At 49.9% G+C, this 14,099-nt stretch overlaps 1 protein-coding gene across 3 annotated transcripts in view; it reads left to right on the top strand.

Moving 5' to 3' along the window:
* Daglb (diacylglycerol lipase beta) overlaps nt 1–13,635 on the top strand; it is a 36,233-nt gene extending 22,598 nt beyond the window's left edge. For all 3 annotated transcript variants that reach the window (XM_057765525.1, XM_057765523.1, XM_057765524.1), the window contains 8 exons: nt 605–688; nt 3,088–3,165; nt 7,005–7,085; nt 7,175–7,302; nt 10,558–10,626; nt 10,704–10,776; nt 12,158–12,405; nt 12,509–13,635. In XM_057765525.1, the coding sequence (XP_057621508.1) occupies nt 605–688; nt 3,088–3,165; nt 7,005–7,085; nt 7,175–7,302; nt 10,558–10,626; nt 10,704–10,776; nt 12,158–12,405; nt 12,509–12,707 (960 nt within the window). In that variant the 3' untranslated portion in view covers nt 12,708–13,635. The remainder of the gene's footprint in view (nt 1–604; nt 689–3,087; nt 3,166–7,004; nt 7,086–7,174; nt 7,303–10,557; nt 10,627–10,703; nt 10,777–12,157; nt 12,406–12,508) is intronic.
* The last annotated feature ends 464 nt before the right edge of the window (nt 13,636–14,099 follow it).

The raw sequence follows: 14,099 nt of genomic DNA, 5'->3' as shown, positions 1-14,099 counted from the left end.
GCTTTCCTTCAGCCTCAGCCTCAGCTTCTTAAACAGGTGGGATACAAGCCTGCACCACAAGGCCTGGAATGGAAGTCACACTCGAGTGTGTGCGCGCGCACACCCCTACCTGCCTACCACCTTCAAATCTGTGGTTGGCGTTGCTCAGTAGATCTCCAACCTCTTCTCTCTTCAAAACCTGGTGGAGGGCAACTGTTGTCAGACTCTGTGACCCGCAGGATCTCTTGGCAGAACTTCTAAGTCTTCTACGGTCGGGCTAGTGAGGTGAATCAGTGGGTAAGGGTGTCTGCCTCCAAGCCTGAGGACCTGAGTTCAATCTCTGGGACCCACACAATAGAAGGAAAACAAGTCCCTCAGGTTGTCTTCTAATTTCTTCACACACGCTGTGACATACACATGCTCATGCACACACGCGCGCGCACACACACAAAATAAATGAATAAATGTAATTTAAAGAAAAAAATTCCTGAAATTGCCAGGTGTGGTGGTGTGTACAACCCCAGCACTTGGGAGGCTGAGTCAGGAGGATAGAATAACCAGGTCACAGACACGCAGGTTTCTGTGACCCGTGGGTCAGGTCTTGTGCTGGCTTCTTCTCTTCCAGGTCTATGAGCTGCCCTTCATAGTGGTTCTGGATCACAGAAAAGAGGCTGTGGTGGTTGCTGTGAGAGGAACCATGTCTCTCCAGGTAATGCCGCCGTGTTGGACAGGTTCAGATCTAGGCACTGTTGGGGAGCAGAGAGTGAGCCACAGTGGGTGCTGGGGCAGAGGAAATCTTCGTTAGGAACAGAGAAAAGCCACTGCGTGAGGTAACCAGGGGAAGCACTGGAGCTAGGAAGTGAGCGTGGGTTGTGGAACACCGACTTGATGAAACACGGGGAGGTGGTTCCCACTTAATGGCCAGCTGTTGGCAGCGGAGGTGCCAACACATTCCAAGACAGTCCACAGGGACACCAGCTTGGTCGCCTCCTGCCGACCCTCCTTAGATGTGCCTAGATGAGCCCCAAGCCTGGGTAGCCGGCCCCCTAATTCCTGCTCCCAGAGCCAGATGGGATGGTGGGGCCAGCCTTCCGTGAGAAGACACGCTGGGCCGTGTGGTGGGACACTCCTGTAATCCCACCTCCGGAGGCTGAGGCAGAAGGATTCCAAATTTGAGTCCTGCTTGGGCTACAGAGTAAGACTGAATTTTGAAGAAGTGGGAGGGGCAGCTTGGAGACGGCTCGCCGGTAAAGTGCGCTGAGGGGAACGGTGGGGACCTGCGTACAATCCCTGGAACCCACGTAAAACCCAGGGGCGGTACCGCGTTTGTGGTCCCAGCTCTCCTGCAGCAGAATGGGAGATAAAAACAGGAGACTCTGGAATCCCAAGGGCCAGATAGCCTGGCGTCTACGCCGGCTGACATGGAGCACATCTCTGATCTGCCCGCCGTACCTGGGCCGTGGCACACGTGCACTTGCGTTCATACACAAACGTGCACACGCACACATACACAACACACAAAGACTTAAAAAAAATAGTCGCGTACTCTCAAGTTCCTTTGGGGGTTCTCTCAGGCCCTCCCTTCCTCCAGTCACCACGTGCTGCCTCTTCTGGGTGCAGCGAGCCCTTTGTCCGCCTCCAGTCCTTTCCCGCCTCCGCTCCTTGTCCCGCTCTCTTTCCTCTTTCAGCATCTGCTTTCTGGTTTCTTCTCCGCCACCCCCACTCTCACTTCCTGGTTCTTCTAGGCGTGCCCAGGAAGGACCAGTGTGACTGCTGAGTATGCAGCACAGGCCTAGAATCCAGACACTTTGAAGGCTGAAACAGAGAATTTTAAACTTAGGGCCAGCCTGAGCAACTTAGACCCTATATCAAAATAAAACAGGGCTGGAGAGATGGCTCAGCCCTAGAGCACTGACTGCTCTTTCAGAGGATCTAAGTTCGATTCCCAGCACCTACATAGCAGCTCGCAGTCGTCTGTAACTCCATTTCCAGGGCATCAGGTGTGCATATGGTATACAGACACATGTGTAAAACATAAAGAAATAATAATAGAGAGGGCTGGGCTGGACATGCTAGCCCTTGGGCCGCAGAGGCAGGCAGATCTCTGAGAGTTAGAGGTCAGCCTGGTCTAAGAAAAGATTCCTGGGCATATCAAGCAGCGGGGGAGCACCTGCTTGGTATCTCCCTTTCAGACTCAGGGCAGAGCACCTAACATACCGTGTGGAAGGCGGGAGTTCAGCCCACTATCTATTATTAGTATTGCCCATTACTCCTTGCTCAGTCGACCGTCTCAGCTCTCACAGCCTCAGGCTGACTAGGTCCTTTCCCAGCCCTTGTTTTGACCACTTGGTTCCCTACACCGAAAGAAAGGTTTCCTGTCATCTCGGTCATCCTAGTCTATCCGTTTTCTTTCCTGTGTAGCCCCCAAGTGTCCCCAAGTGCTGGAACGAAAGCGTGCACCCAGCACAGCCTGCTCCAGTCTCTCCTCTATGCTGTGCACAGGCCTCAGCGTTTTCCTTCCTCCTCCAGAAACCTCCAGTGCACACGGCTTTCCTCCGAGTGTTCGTTCCTGCCAGCCTGGTGGGTGCTCTGTGGCCTGTCCCAGTCTGTACACAGCACTAAGAGTGCCAGGTGCCCTCAGTGGGTCGCTTGTAGAAGTAAGCCAGGCATGTGGTACATGCCTACAGTCCCAGCATGGGAGGCAGAGGAGTTCAAAGCCGGTCACAAACAGAAACCAAAACAGCATGGAGCCCAGGGAGGATGGTTATTCTGCTTCCCTCCAGGTTCAGCCCGGCCACTCATCCTGCTCATCACTATCAGCATCTTTGTTGTTTAGTGAGCCATTGTGTGTGTGTTCCAGGGCAGACACAGGGCTTTGCTCAAACCCTAATTTATGCTCTGGGCTGGGAAGATCCTTAGGTTACAGTGTGCAAGACAAAGGTGTTTCTAGATGTCCCTTCTATCACCGCCATTCCTTCCTGCCTCAGCTATTGTAGACACATCTCAGCAGTCTGACCACTCTGGTGTCCCTGTCCTCAGTCCCCACACATGCCACCTTCACCCGCCATGCAGCTTCACAGGCTGACATTGCTGTGCCCACATTCCCAGGATGTCCTAACTGACCTGTCTGCAGAGAGTGAGAACATCGAGCTGGATGCTGAGCTGCAGGACTGTGTGGCCCACAAGGTATGTTTGTGTTGAGAGGGACATCTCAAAGAGATAGAGTAGCGTGGCTGAAGCCAGAGGATGGACTGTCAGATCAACACTTGAGGCGGGCTGTCTTTCCTTCCCTCTTTTTTTTCCTTCTGGTTTTTCAAGACAGAATTTCTCTGTGTAGTACGTTTAATTCCTGCACTTAGGAGGCAGAGGCTGGTGAATTTCTATACGTTGAACGTAAACCTGGTCTACAAGGTTGAGTTCCAGGCCAGCCAAGGTCTCCAAAGGCCAAAACAAAAGAATGTTTTTTGTTTCGATTTTAGAGACAGGGTTTCTCTGTAGCTTTGGAGTCTGTCCTGGAACTAGCTCTTGTAGACCAGGCTGGCCTTGAACTCACAGAGATCCATCTTCCCCTGCCTCCCGAGTGCTGGGATTAAAAGCATGTGCCACCACCACCCAGCCTCAGCCTCCTTTTTTTAGGCAAGAGTCCCATGTAGCCCAGGCTGGCCTATAGATAACTTGCTTTCCTCTCGCATCCACTGTCTGAATATGAGGATTCCAGGTCAGGATGGAACCCAGAGTCTGCCTCAGGCTGGACAAGCATCTAGAAACTGAACTGTAGCCCCGGTCACTTTCCCCTCTAATTAAAGTCTGATATCTTCGTGGGAAAATGCTTGGTCCAGCCAGAGCAGCAGAGCAAGAGCTCCAGCCTTGTGGGCGGCACAGGCTGGATGGACAGCTCACTCCCACAAGTTCTCTGTGGATGTGGCCAGAGTCTAGTTCTGTTTCTCTCTTCCTTTTCTGTGGGGGTGAGTGGGGCAGAGTTCCTCTTGGAGGAGGAAAACCCCACCTCAGATAGATGTGTGCATATGAAATGGTTTTTAAACATTGTAAAGTAGGTGTAATAGCTCCAGACATGGAGAGTCTTGGGTAGGAGGACCACGAGTTAGTTTCAGGCTACACAGCAAGGTCCAGGCCATTGTGAGCTATGAAACCTTCTCTCAACAAACCAAAAAACATATGATGGAATGGGAAGACAGATGCATGGATGATGGATGGGTGGGCAGGTGATGGGTGGGTGAGTGGGTAGACGGGTAGATGGAGGGATGGATGGAGGGATGGATGGATGGACGGGTAGATGGAGGGATAGATGGATGGAGGGATGGATGGACGGGTAGATGGAGGGATAGATGGAGGGATGGATGGACGGGTAGATGGAGGGATATATGGAGGGATGGATGGACGGGTAGATGGAGGGATGGATGGACGGGTAGATGGAGGGATAGATGGAGGGATGGATGGACGGGTAGATGGATGGATAGATGGAGGGATGGATGGACGGGTAGATGGATGGATAGATGGATGGATAGATCAATGGTAGATGGATATGTGGATGCTGGATGGGTGTACTACATTTATCATTTTAACTGTGATATTTCAGGTCATTGCCATCATGTGTTTGTACAATGTTGTATGCCCATCTTTTCTGTCCCCTAATTTTTTTGATGAACCCTGATGTTGGCTCTGGGCGTACTAAACGCTAACGGCCCCACTCCCAGCTCTGATATTCTACCCTTTCTCCTTGTGAGGTTGCGTCTTCTGGTGTTCATCTTTGTGTGTGTGTGTTCCTATGTGTGTGCAGGTTCACGTACATGTGTGTATATGTGCATATGAAGGTCAGAGGTTGACGCTGGCTGTCTTTTCCAGTTGCTTCCCACCTTATATTTTGAGATAGGGTCTCCCTAAACCTAGATTGGTGTTTAAATTCGTTTAGTTGAATGGGGCCAGGGGAATGGCTCAGCGGGTGAAGTGCTGGCCAGGCAGGTGTGGGATCTAAATTTGGATCTCCAGCACTCACGTGTAAGAGTTGGGCCTGGCAGCGTGCATCTGTGATGTCAGCACCAGATGGTGGAAGCAGACTGAGTCTGGGCCATGCTGCCTGGCCAGCACAGTGTAAACAGTAAGTGGGCACCTGCAGTCTCCACTCTGGGAAGATGGAGGCGGAAAATCCCCAGAAGCTCTAGAACCGACCAGCATAGACAGAGGCTAACAACAAGAAACCATCTGAAATTAAAGGCCCAACACCGGGGGTGTCCTCAGACCTGCACTTGCCTGCTGTGACAAGTGTGAGTCCACACTCGTGTACACACACGAGAGAGAGAGGGAGAGAGACGGGGGGGTGGCCTTCTTCAGAGCTGTACCCATTAATGGTATTGTTATTTCAAACAATAATCGTGTTAGCAACTATTTATGATCACCAGATACTACTAGAACAGGGCCAGGGTGTGTGGCCGAGTCAGTAGAGTGTTTGCTCAGCACGTATGGAGCCCCGGGTTCAGTGCCCAGCATCACGTGAACTGGGTGTGGTGGTGCACACCTTCAGCACTCAGGGGGCAGCAGTAGGAGACTTGGAAGCTTAAGGCTTGGCGACATGTGAGTGAGTCTGAGGCTTGGACTAACTACATAAACAGATCCCCTGTAAATAAATAAGAAAATCCTCCTTTCCCCCAGTCTGCCCATCTTTCATAACTCATTTCAGTCTTGCTGTAGTTCTCAAAATAGTGTCTTTCTAAATGGTATTTTATTTCCCTGGGTACACACGCACCTGCCTGTCTGTATGGGTGCCATACGTCTGCAGTGACCACCCAGGCCAGAAGAGGGCATCAGATACCTGGCATTAGAGCTACTGGCAGGGGTGACTCACCTGGTCCAGGAGCTGGAAATCAGCAAATGCTCTTAACCCCTGAGCCACCTCTCTGGCCCCCAAAGTAGTTTTTAATTCTTCCGTATCTTTGTTAACACTACCAGCCATATCCTGTTTGCTGTTAAACGGGCAACCATACTTTTTAACAGAGCTCTCTGGAAACAGTTCTGTTTGGTTCTCGTGCACAACATCACCCTCATGTGGTGGGGCATTCATTGCCACATCTGCCTTTCCAACTAAGAGTTAGCTGCAAGGCTGAAGAGACAGCCGTTATAAACACTAGCTCCCCTTCCAGAGGACCAGGGTTCGACTCCCAGAACCCACATAGCAGCTCACAACTCTCTGTAACTCCAGTTCCAGAAAATTAAAAAGAAAGAAAGGAAAAAGAGTAAACCACAAAACCAGAGCTCCTGGCTCACTTTGGAGGTCTTTCATTACCACATAACCTGTAAGTGTGCCCCACTCTAAATTGCTCTCTTCCCCTGTCAGCTGTAGCTCGAAGAGCACAAAGCACTAATAAATAGCTTTCTCAAGGTTGTCTGCTTTCTTCGGTTTGTGATCTTTCAATTTGAAGGCACCACACACACACACACACAAAGTGCAAGGCCTGGCTGACATACATATCAACTTGAGCCAGACTGGCAACTTTAAAACCATCTCAAAAAAAAAAAAATAATACTTTTTAGACATATTTATGTGTGTGTGTCCATGTGCACATGCCATGGAGACCAGAATTGGGCAACGGATCCCCTCAAGCTGGTGCCTGTGGGCTACCTAATGAAGCGAGGAAGTGAACTCTGGTCTTCTGACAGAAGTACTCTTCATCATTGGTCTATTTCTCCAGCCCATAAAAACAAGTTCTAAAGGGTCTGGTATAATTCAGTGGTAGATTGCTTGCCCAGCATACACGAGGGCCCCCAGCTTCAATCCCCATTCCTTAGAGGATTCACGTCGTGTGTCGTGCAGCTATGGACTAGCACACAGAACTACAGATGTGCCTGCTGCATAAATGGGTGTTCCTGGTGACACCCACTGGCTTAGATACATACCAGCATCCACTTCCTGGCAGCCAGCCTCTGGGACACAGGCCCAGAGTGTATCAGTGAACCATAGGCCAGAGACTGCCTTCCGAGCCACGCTGACCTCACTCCATCTATTCCTTCAGGGAATTGCTCAAGCAGCCAGGTACATTTACCGCAGACTGGTCAATGATGGGATTCTGAGCCAAGCCTTCAGTGTCGCTCCGGTGAGATCGGTTCATTCTTCTATTTTCTGTTACTGTCACGGTCCATCTGTTCTTCTGGGCCTCAACTCCCTCTGCCTTCTGTCCCCTAGGAGTACCGGCTGGTTCTGGTGGGGCACAGCCTAGGAGCCGGAGCTGCGGCCCTGTTAGCCATCATGCTCCAGAAGGCCTACCCACAAGTCCGTGCTTATGCCTTCTCGCCCCCCAGGGGGCTCCTGAGGTAAGGCTTCACTCTCTGCAGGACAGTCAAGTAGGTGCTCTTTGATTTACATAACTTAATTACCTCTCCTCCCCAGAAGTTTGTTGTGGCACACTGTGTAGTGCTGACATGTGGCATCCCTGAAGCCTGGGGTGGTCTACCGCTGTCAGTGCAGCACTGGAGAAGCTGTGGTGGGAGGCTTACAAGGTGAGGTTCTCTCTGGCCACATGGCGGGTTAGACCCTGAGCTGCCTGAAACCCTGTATCAAAAGGGCAAAGAAAGACTATGGAGCTGAAGAAAGACTATGTAAATTGAACATGGGAGTGCATGCCTGTGATACAGGCACTCAGAAGGCAGAGGCAAGTGAATTAGTCCTTAGAGAAGCCCAGCCAAGAGCTCTAATTTCCTGCGTAGCCCAGGCTGGCCTGGAACTTGCTGTGGGGCTGAGGGGAGACATTGAACTGATCCTTGTGCCTCGGCCTCCATAGTGGCTGGGATTATAACCTGGCTAAATGATAGATTTCTAAGGTTCCTTTTGTTGTTTTTTAAAGATCTTTTTGTCATTATGTGTGTGTGCACACATGAGCAGGTACCTGTAGAGGAGAGGCATTGGGACACATACTTGCAGCAGTTGTGAACTGTCCAACTGGGGACTAGGAACCAGGGTCCTCTGGGAGAGCTGTAAGTGCTTTTAAGCATCTCTCCAGCCCCTAAAAGTTGTTTTTTAAAGATAACTTAATTTAGGACTAGAAATGTAGTTTAATGGTACATCACTTGTCTACTGTCCACTTAAAGAAAAGAAACTTCAAACTACATGTGTGTCTGAGAGTCTACCGCATCTGTGCAGCTGTCCGTGGAGCCAGCAGAGGGCGTCCATTCTCCTGCGCCCGTGCCTAGAGTGCTTGTCCTCCACCACTGAGCTCCTTTCTGGCCTCAGATCTTTCCCTTTTTTTCCGTTTTAACTGCATTTCTTTGCAGGAGCATGCATGTGTGTCTGTGTGGGTGTGTTTATGCCATGGAGGCGTCCGCTGTCCTCTTCCACTGTCCGTGTCCCAGGGGTTGAACTCAGAGCATCAGGCTTGGCAGCAAGTGTTTTTACTTGCCGAGCCCTTTTGTAACAGAGAATCCCCACATACTCTGCCTGCCATGTGAGCCTCCCCTGCTGCCTGCTCCTCCCCTGACCCCAGCTGTGTGCTTCTGATCCTCGGTAGCCCCCAGTGGCACATCACTGCCACCTGGCATCCATCATGTGTGTGGGCTTCACCTGGACCACGCGCATTCTCTGGGGCTGAGCAAACAGGACGTTTATGAGCTGGACATGTTTTCCCGCTACTTGAGCATGCTGACTGGACACGTAAGCTTTGCTTTGATTATAAAAGAAATCCATTCTGGGCTGGAGAGATGGCTCAGCGGTTAAGAGCACTGACTGCTCTTCCAGGGGTCCTGAGTTCAACTCCCAGCAACCATATGGTGACTCACAGCCATCTATAATGAGATCTGGTGCCCCCTTCTGGCGTGCAGGTATACATGGAAGGAATGCTAAATATATAATAAATAAATAAATCTTTAAAAAAAAATCTGTGCTACAGCAAAAAAGACTAAAACTAATTAAGGATTAAAACAATAAAAGTTAAAAACAGAACAGTGAAAAAACCACCATATATCCATCAAAATATTTGAGAAATACAGCCGGACAGTGGTGGTGCACGCTTTTAATCCCAGCATTCAGGAGGCAGAAGTAGGTGGGTCTCTGAGTTCGAGGCCAGCCTGGTCTACAGCGCGAGTTCCAGGACAACTAGGGCTACATGGAAAAACCCTGTCTCAAAAACGCAGAAAACAGATCTTTTGTTTTGGTTTATGTGTTAGTTTTTGAAGGCAGGATTTTTCTGTATAACAGCCCTAGCTGCCCTAGAACTAGCCTTGTAGACCAGGCTGGCCTCAAACTCAAGAGATCCGCCTGCCTCTGTCTCCTAAATACTGGGATTAAAGGCGGCGTGCGCCACCACTACTACCCAGCTTGATTTTTGTTTGTGAGACAGGGTCTCATTATGTAGCCATTGCTTGAAGTTGAACTCAGACATCAACCTGCCTCTGCCTCCTCTGAGTGCTGGGATTAAAGATGTGCACCGTCACACCTGGCAAAAGGTCACTAAGATTAGATCTGATTCAGAGAGCATGGTTTTAGCACTCCATATACTTCCTATTGGCCACACTTACTGTCACCATCTCACCCCTTAGTGTTGGCAGTAACAGCCATTTCCTTAGATGGACTTTCTCAGAGGGCAGGGGATAGAAAGTGGGCTTCCTTTCCTCCTGCACTGATTAGCTGAAAATAGTGTAAAGAACTTGTCAGGTATCTGCTTGTGGTGAGGTAAAGTTTGTGCCAGATAAATAGGAGCGCTGCAGAAATGCTGTGGGTTTGCTTTTTGGTTTTGATGAGACAGTCTCACAGTGTAGCCTAGCCTGGCCTAGATTACATGTAGCCCAGGCTAGCCTCAGGCTCTTGGTGATCTTCCTGCCTCCGTCTCCTAAGGGCTGAGACTATAGGTGTGCTCCAGAAGAGAACCCTGCTCAGTAGGAAAAATACACTATGAGCTTGATTTTAGGGACTGCTTTTATTATTTAACGTTTCTAATTTAGCACACAGGATATCAACATAGTTCCAGACAATTCTATAAAGCCAGTATTCATGCTATTTTCTGTTCTCATTCTCTCAGAAAAAAAAAAAATCCTTTCACACCAGAAGTAGGCATTTCTTAGATGACTTTCACCTTTATATTTTATTTACATATTTTACTTTTTAGTGATTTCTAAATAGGGTCTTAATTGTGTAGCCCAGGCTAGTCCCAATTCTCAGTCTTTCTCCCTCTACTGCTTAAGTGCTAGATGGGAGTACAGGCTAGCTAGCCTTGAATTCAGTCTAGCCCTGGTAGGTCGGTCTTCTTGCCTTACCCTCCGAGTGTCTGGAATCACAGGCCTGACCGCACTGGCCCAGCTTCTGTCCTGCAGATACACACTGCAGTGGCTAGCCTTTTACCTCTGCCTGCTCATATATTGCCAGGGCACCTCGGCAGATTGTGCCATTGGGGCCTTCTGGGTCACAGGGATCATTTGGTGATTTAGCTGTACTATGCCCTGGGGTCCCCATGTCACATTTCTCTGTTAGAAGATTGGAATGTGACACCAACATCTGCCCTGGCAGCTGTTTATTCTCTCTGAAGCCTGCAGCAACAGAACCTAGACTGAACTTAGTTTGTCTCTCACTTGAACTTCCAGCAAATCCCTTTACGAACACTCCAAGGACTTCATCGTGTCACTTATCCTAGGAATGGATGTCATTCCCAGGTCAGTGTCCCTCAAGTGGCCCGTGGGGTCGGGGTCGTTGGCAACACCGGGTACTGAGATTATTTTTTACCAACCAGGTTAAGCGTGACCAACATGGAGGACCTGAAGAGAAGGATCCTGCGAGTGATCGCTAACTGCAACAAGCCGAAGGTAAACGCTCAGCCAGGCTTAGACAGAGGGTCCGCGTGGAGGCAGGCAGAGCGGCTCAGCAGTCTCTAGACCCAGCACACTGATGCTCGCGTCTCCTCCGTGTCTGGGATTCTGTGTGCAGGAGTCACAGAGCGGCACTTAGGAAAGAAACCCTTGCCCATCTCTTCTGTGCTCTCAGTCACATGGTCCCAGGCTTCCAGTAAGGCCGACACATAGGGACTCTTAAGAGGTTCTAGGGGGCTGGCAAGATGGCTCTGTGGGGAAAGGCGTTTGCTGCCAGACTGACCTGCATTCAGTCTTCATGGTGGTGGGGAAGGACCTCCCTGAAGTCCTCATCTCCACACGCATACAATTAGCTAAATAAATGTAATGGGAAAATTTTAATGGCAGAGACTTGAGAGAGTGTAGCTCAGTGGTAGAGCACTTCCCTAGCCTTAGGAGGTTCTAGGTTCAAACCTACACACACAGGAAAAGAAAGTGTATTAGCCGATAGGAGCTGACAGCCATGAGGTGGTGTAATGGTGTTGGCCTCTAACCCAGCTGCCGGGAGACTGAGGTAGGACTGCCAAAAATCTGAGGCCAAGAGGAAAAGGAAGCTAAGGAGGGGGCAGGGGCTAGAGCCCAGCGGTAGAACAGCCGCCCAGCATGCTTGAGGCCCTAGTTTCGTTGCCTGCTATTGGGGTAAGTTTGAAAAAGGGAGGGCCAGCAAGACAGCGGGTTTGCCATGTGGCACTAAGCCCAGTCGGAGTCCAGTCCCTGGAACCCAGGGGGTAGACAACCAGCTCCTTTTGTCCTGTGACCCCCCAAACACACGCACATACACACACATGGCATGCCACCACAGGAACGCACAAAATAAGTAGGATTAAAAACAGTATTCTTAAAGAACAGGTATGTATCAATGGGAATCTTGACAATATTCAAAAAAGTATATGCTAAAGTGTGGTTTTATCTGGGTAATGGGACTACAGGTGCTTTACCTTTTCAATTTTGTTGTTTATCAGAATTTTAATATTCACTTTGTTTTTTTTTTTGTTTGTTTTGTTCTTTTTTTTTTTTTTTTTTTGGTTTTTCAAGACACGGTTTCTCTGTGTAGCTTTGGAGCCTGTCCTAGAACTAGCTCTTGTAGACCAGGCTGGCCTTGAACGCAGAAATCCCTGTCTCCGCCTCCAGAGTGCTGGGATTAAAGGCATGTGCCACCACTGCCTGGCCTAAAAATTACTTTCAAAATACACGTATGATTTTTCTAACTATTGCTGCACATACAATGGGTTCTTGGCACAAGCTTCATTCATGACCTGTGGTTGGGGAAGGACAGGCTAAACCCTGAGGGCTGCCACCTAGCACAGGACCAATATTGCCCTTGGGTCTCACCTTTCAGTACAAGATCTTGTTGCACGGCTGTTGGTATGGACTGTTTGGAGGAAGCCCTGATAACTCTCCAACTGAACTGGACGAGGCCAACCAGAGAGCCCTGACTCAGCCTCTTCTTGGGGAGCAGAGCCTGCTGACTCGATGCTCCCCAGGCTACAGCTCCAGCGACTCCCCACTGGATTCTCCCACCAAGTACCCACCTCTGTACCCACCTGGCAGGATCATCCACCTGGAAGAAGAGAGCGGTTCAGGGAGGTGAGTGGAGGTAGTCATGTGGGTCTCCACGCTCATCTGCTGAAGGTGGCCAGAAGCCCGGCTCAAGGGCAGCATCACTAGCCCATGTTCTCTTTTGTTCAAGGTTTGGCTGCTGTTCTGCTGCCCGGTACAGGGCAAGGTGGGCCCATGAAGCAGAATTTGGCAAGATCCTGATAGGCCCAAAGATGCTGACTGACCACCTGCCTACCATCGTCAATCAGGCGCTGGACAGAGTAGTCGCTGACAGAACAGCCTGTGTCTCCTGCCCGGGACAAGGTGGCCCTCCTGCAGCTGTGGCCTAACCCCGCTCGTGGACACTGCCCAGCATAATGGGCTTGCGCTCCCCTTCCTTTAGACTGACTGAATGTGAGTGAGGCTGTGAAGCTGGTGTGGTGGTTCCCATCAACAGTAAGCTGGTGGGTCCCTGGAGAATGGGCAACAGTATGACCATACAATTCATAGAAACTTTTTTCTTAAGACAGGGTTTCTATGGAGCCCTGGCTGTTCTGGAATTCCATCTGTAAGACCAGGCCAGCCTCAAACTCAAGAGATCCAACTGCCTGGGATTAAAGGCATGCGCCGCCACCACCAACCTATAAAACCATTTTTAACCACAGTATTACTAGGATTAGGAGTCGGGAACACACAGAGGTGTTAGGACTTCTGGGACAGCTTGTGGAGCAAGCCTCCTTTAGCCACCCGAGAACTCCACATATGAAGACCCTCGGTGAATCTCTAGCACTTCAACCCCTGCCAGGAACCCGTCCCGCTGTTTACAAGAATCTGACTCTAAGACGACAGGTGTGCACTTTATATTCCTCGCCGGCGTTGGTGCGGCACTACAGGCAGCCAGAGCATCCTCTGAGCCCACTGTGGCTCCATTTGTACAACATAAACTGATTGCTTAACTTTCACGTATGCTTAATTCTCACAGTATTCTAGCTCTGGAGCCAGGTGTTGGGCTCAGGGAGGATTTTTTAAAATAAAGTAATTGATACACCATCAGTGAGAGCACGGGAAGGTCTGTGTTACTAGGGGACAGGAATTCCCTGCTTTAGCCTCTTGGAGCTGACATGGACCACTGTACCTAGGTAGCAATGAGAGTTTTGCCTTTTTAGGGAAAATCATGTTGTTTGTAACTCTGGCTACTGAGACCTGCACATATTCCAAATAGAGCCCACCAAGTCCAGAAAACAGAGATGCCAAGTGTGTTGGTGGCTTGAGCTGTTTTCCCAGCACTTAGACGGGGGGGGGGGGGGGGGGGGGGCAGCGGCAGGAGAACCAGGAACTGGAGGTCACACTTAGCTACTTAACAATATGCTAACTCGAGATGCTGACTCCAAACAAAACCCCAAAAGGGGGCTAGAAAGACTAAAGGGAAAACTTACAAGATATAAATACAGCTGCCAAGTACAGTGGCACACACCTTTAATCCCAATACTCTGAGCAGAGGCAGGCCATTTTCTGTGAGCTCAAGGTCTGCATAGTTCTAGGTCAAAAAACCATAGTGAAACCCTGGTTCAAAAGAGTACACACCCTAGTTACAGCAAAAAAAAAAAAAAAAATCGAGGAAAGAAATATCTTTGGTCAGAAATCTTAAGGGGCTGGGCATAGTGGCACACACCTTTAATCTCAGCAGTTGGGAGGCACATGCAACAGGCAGGCAGTACCTGTGAGGCCAGCCTGGTCAACAG

Source organism: Chionomys nivalis, chromosome 3 (assembly GCF_950005125.1).
Source record: "Chionomys nivalis chromosome 3, mChiNiv1.1, whole genome shotgun sequence".
NCBI lineage: Eukaryota > Metazoa > Chordata > Mammalia > Rodentia > Cricetidae > Chionomys > Chionomys nivalis.
This window is presented reverse-complemented; position numbering and strand designations above follow the sequence as displayed.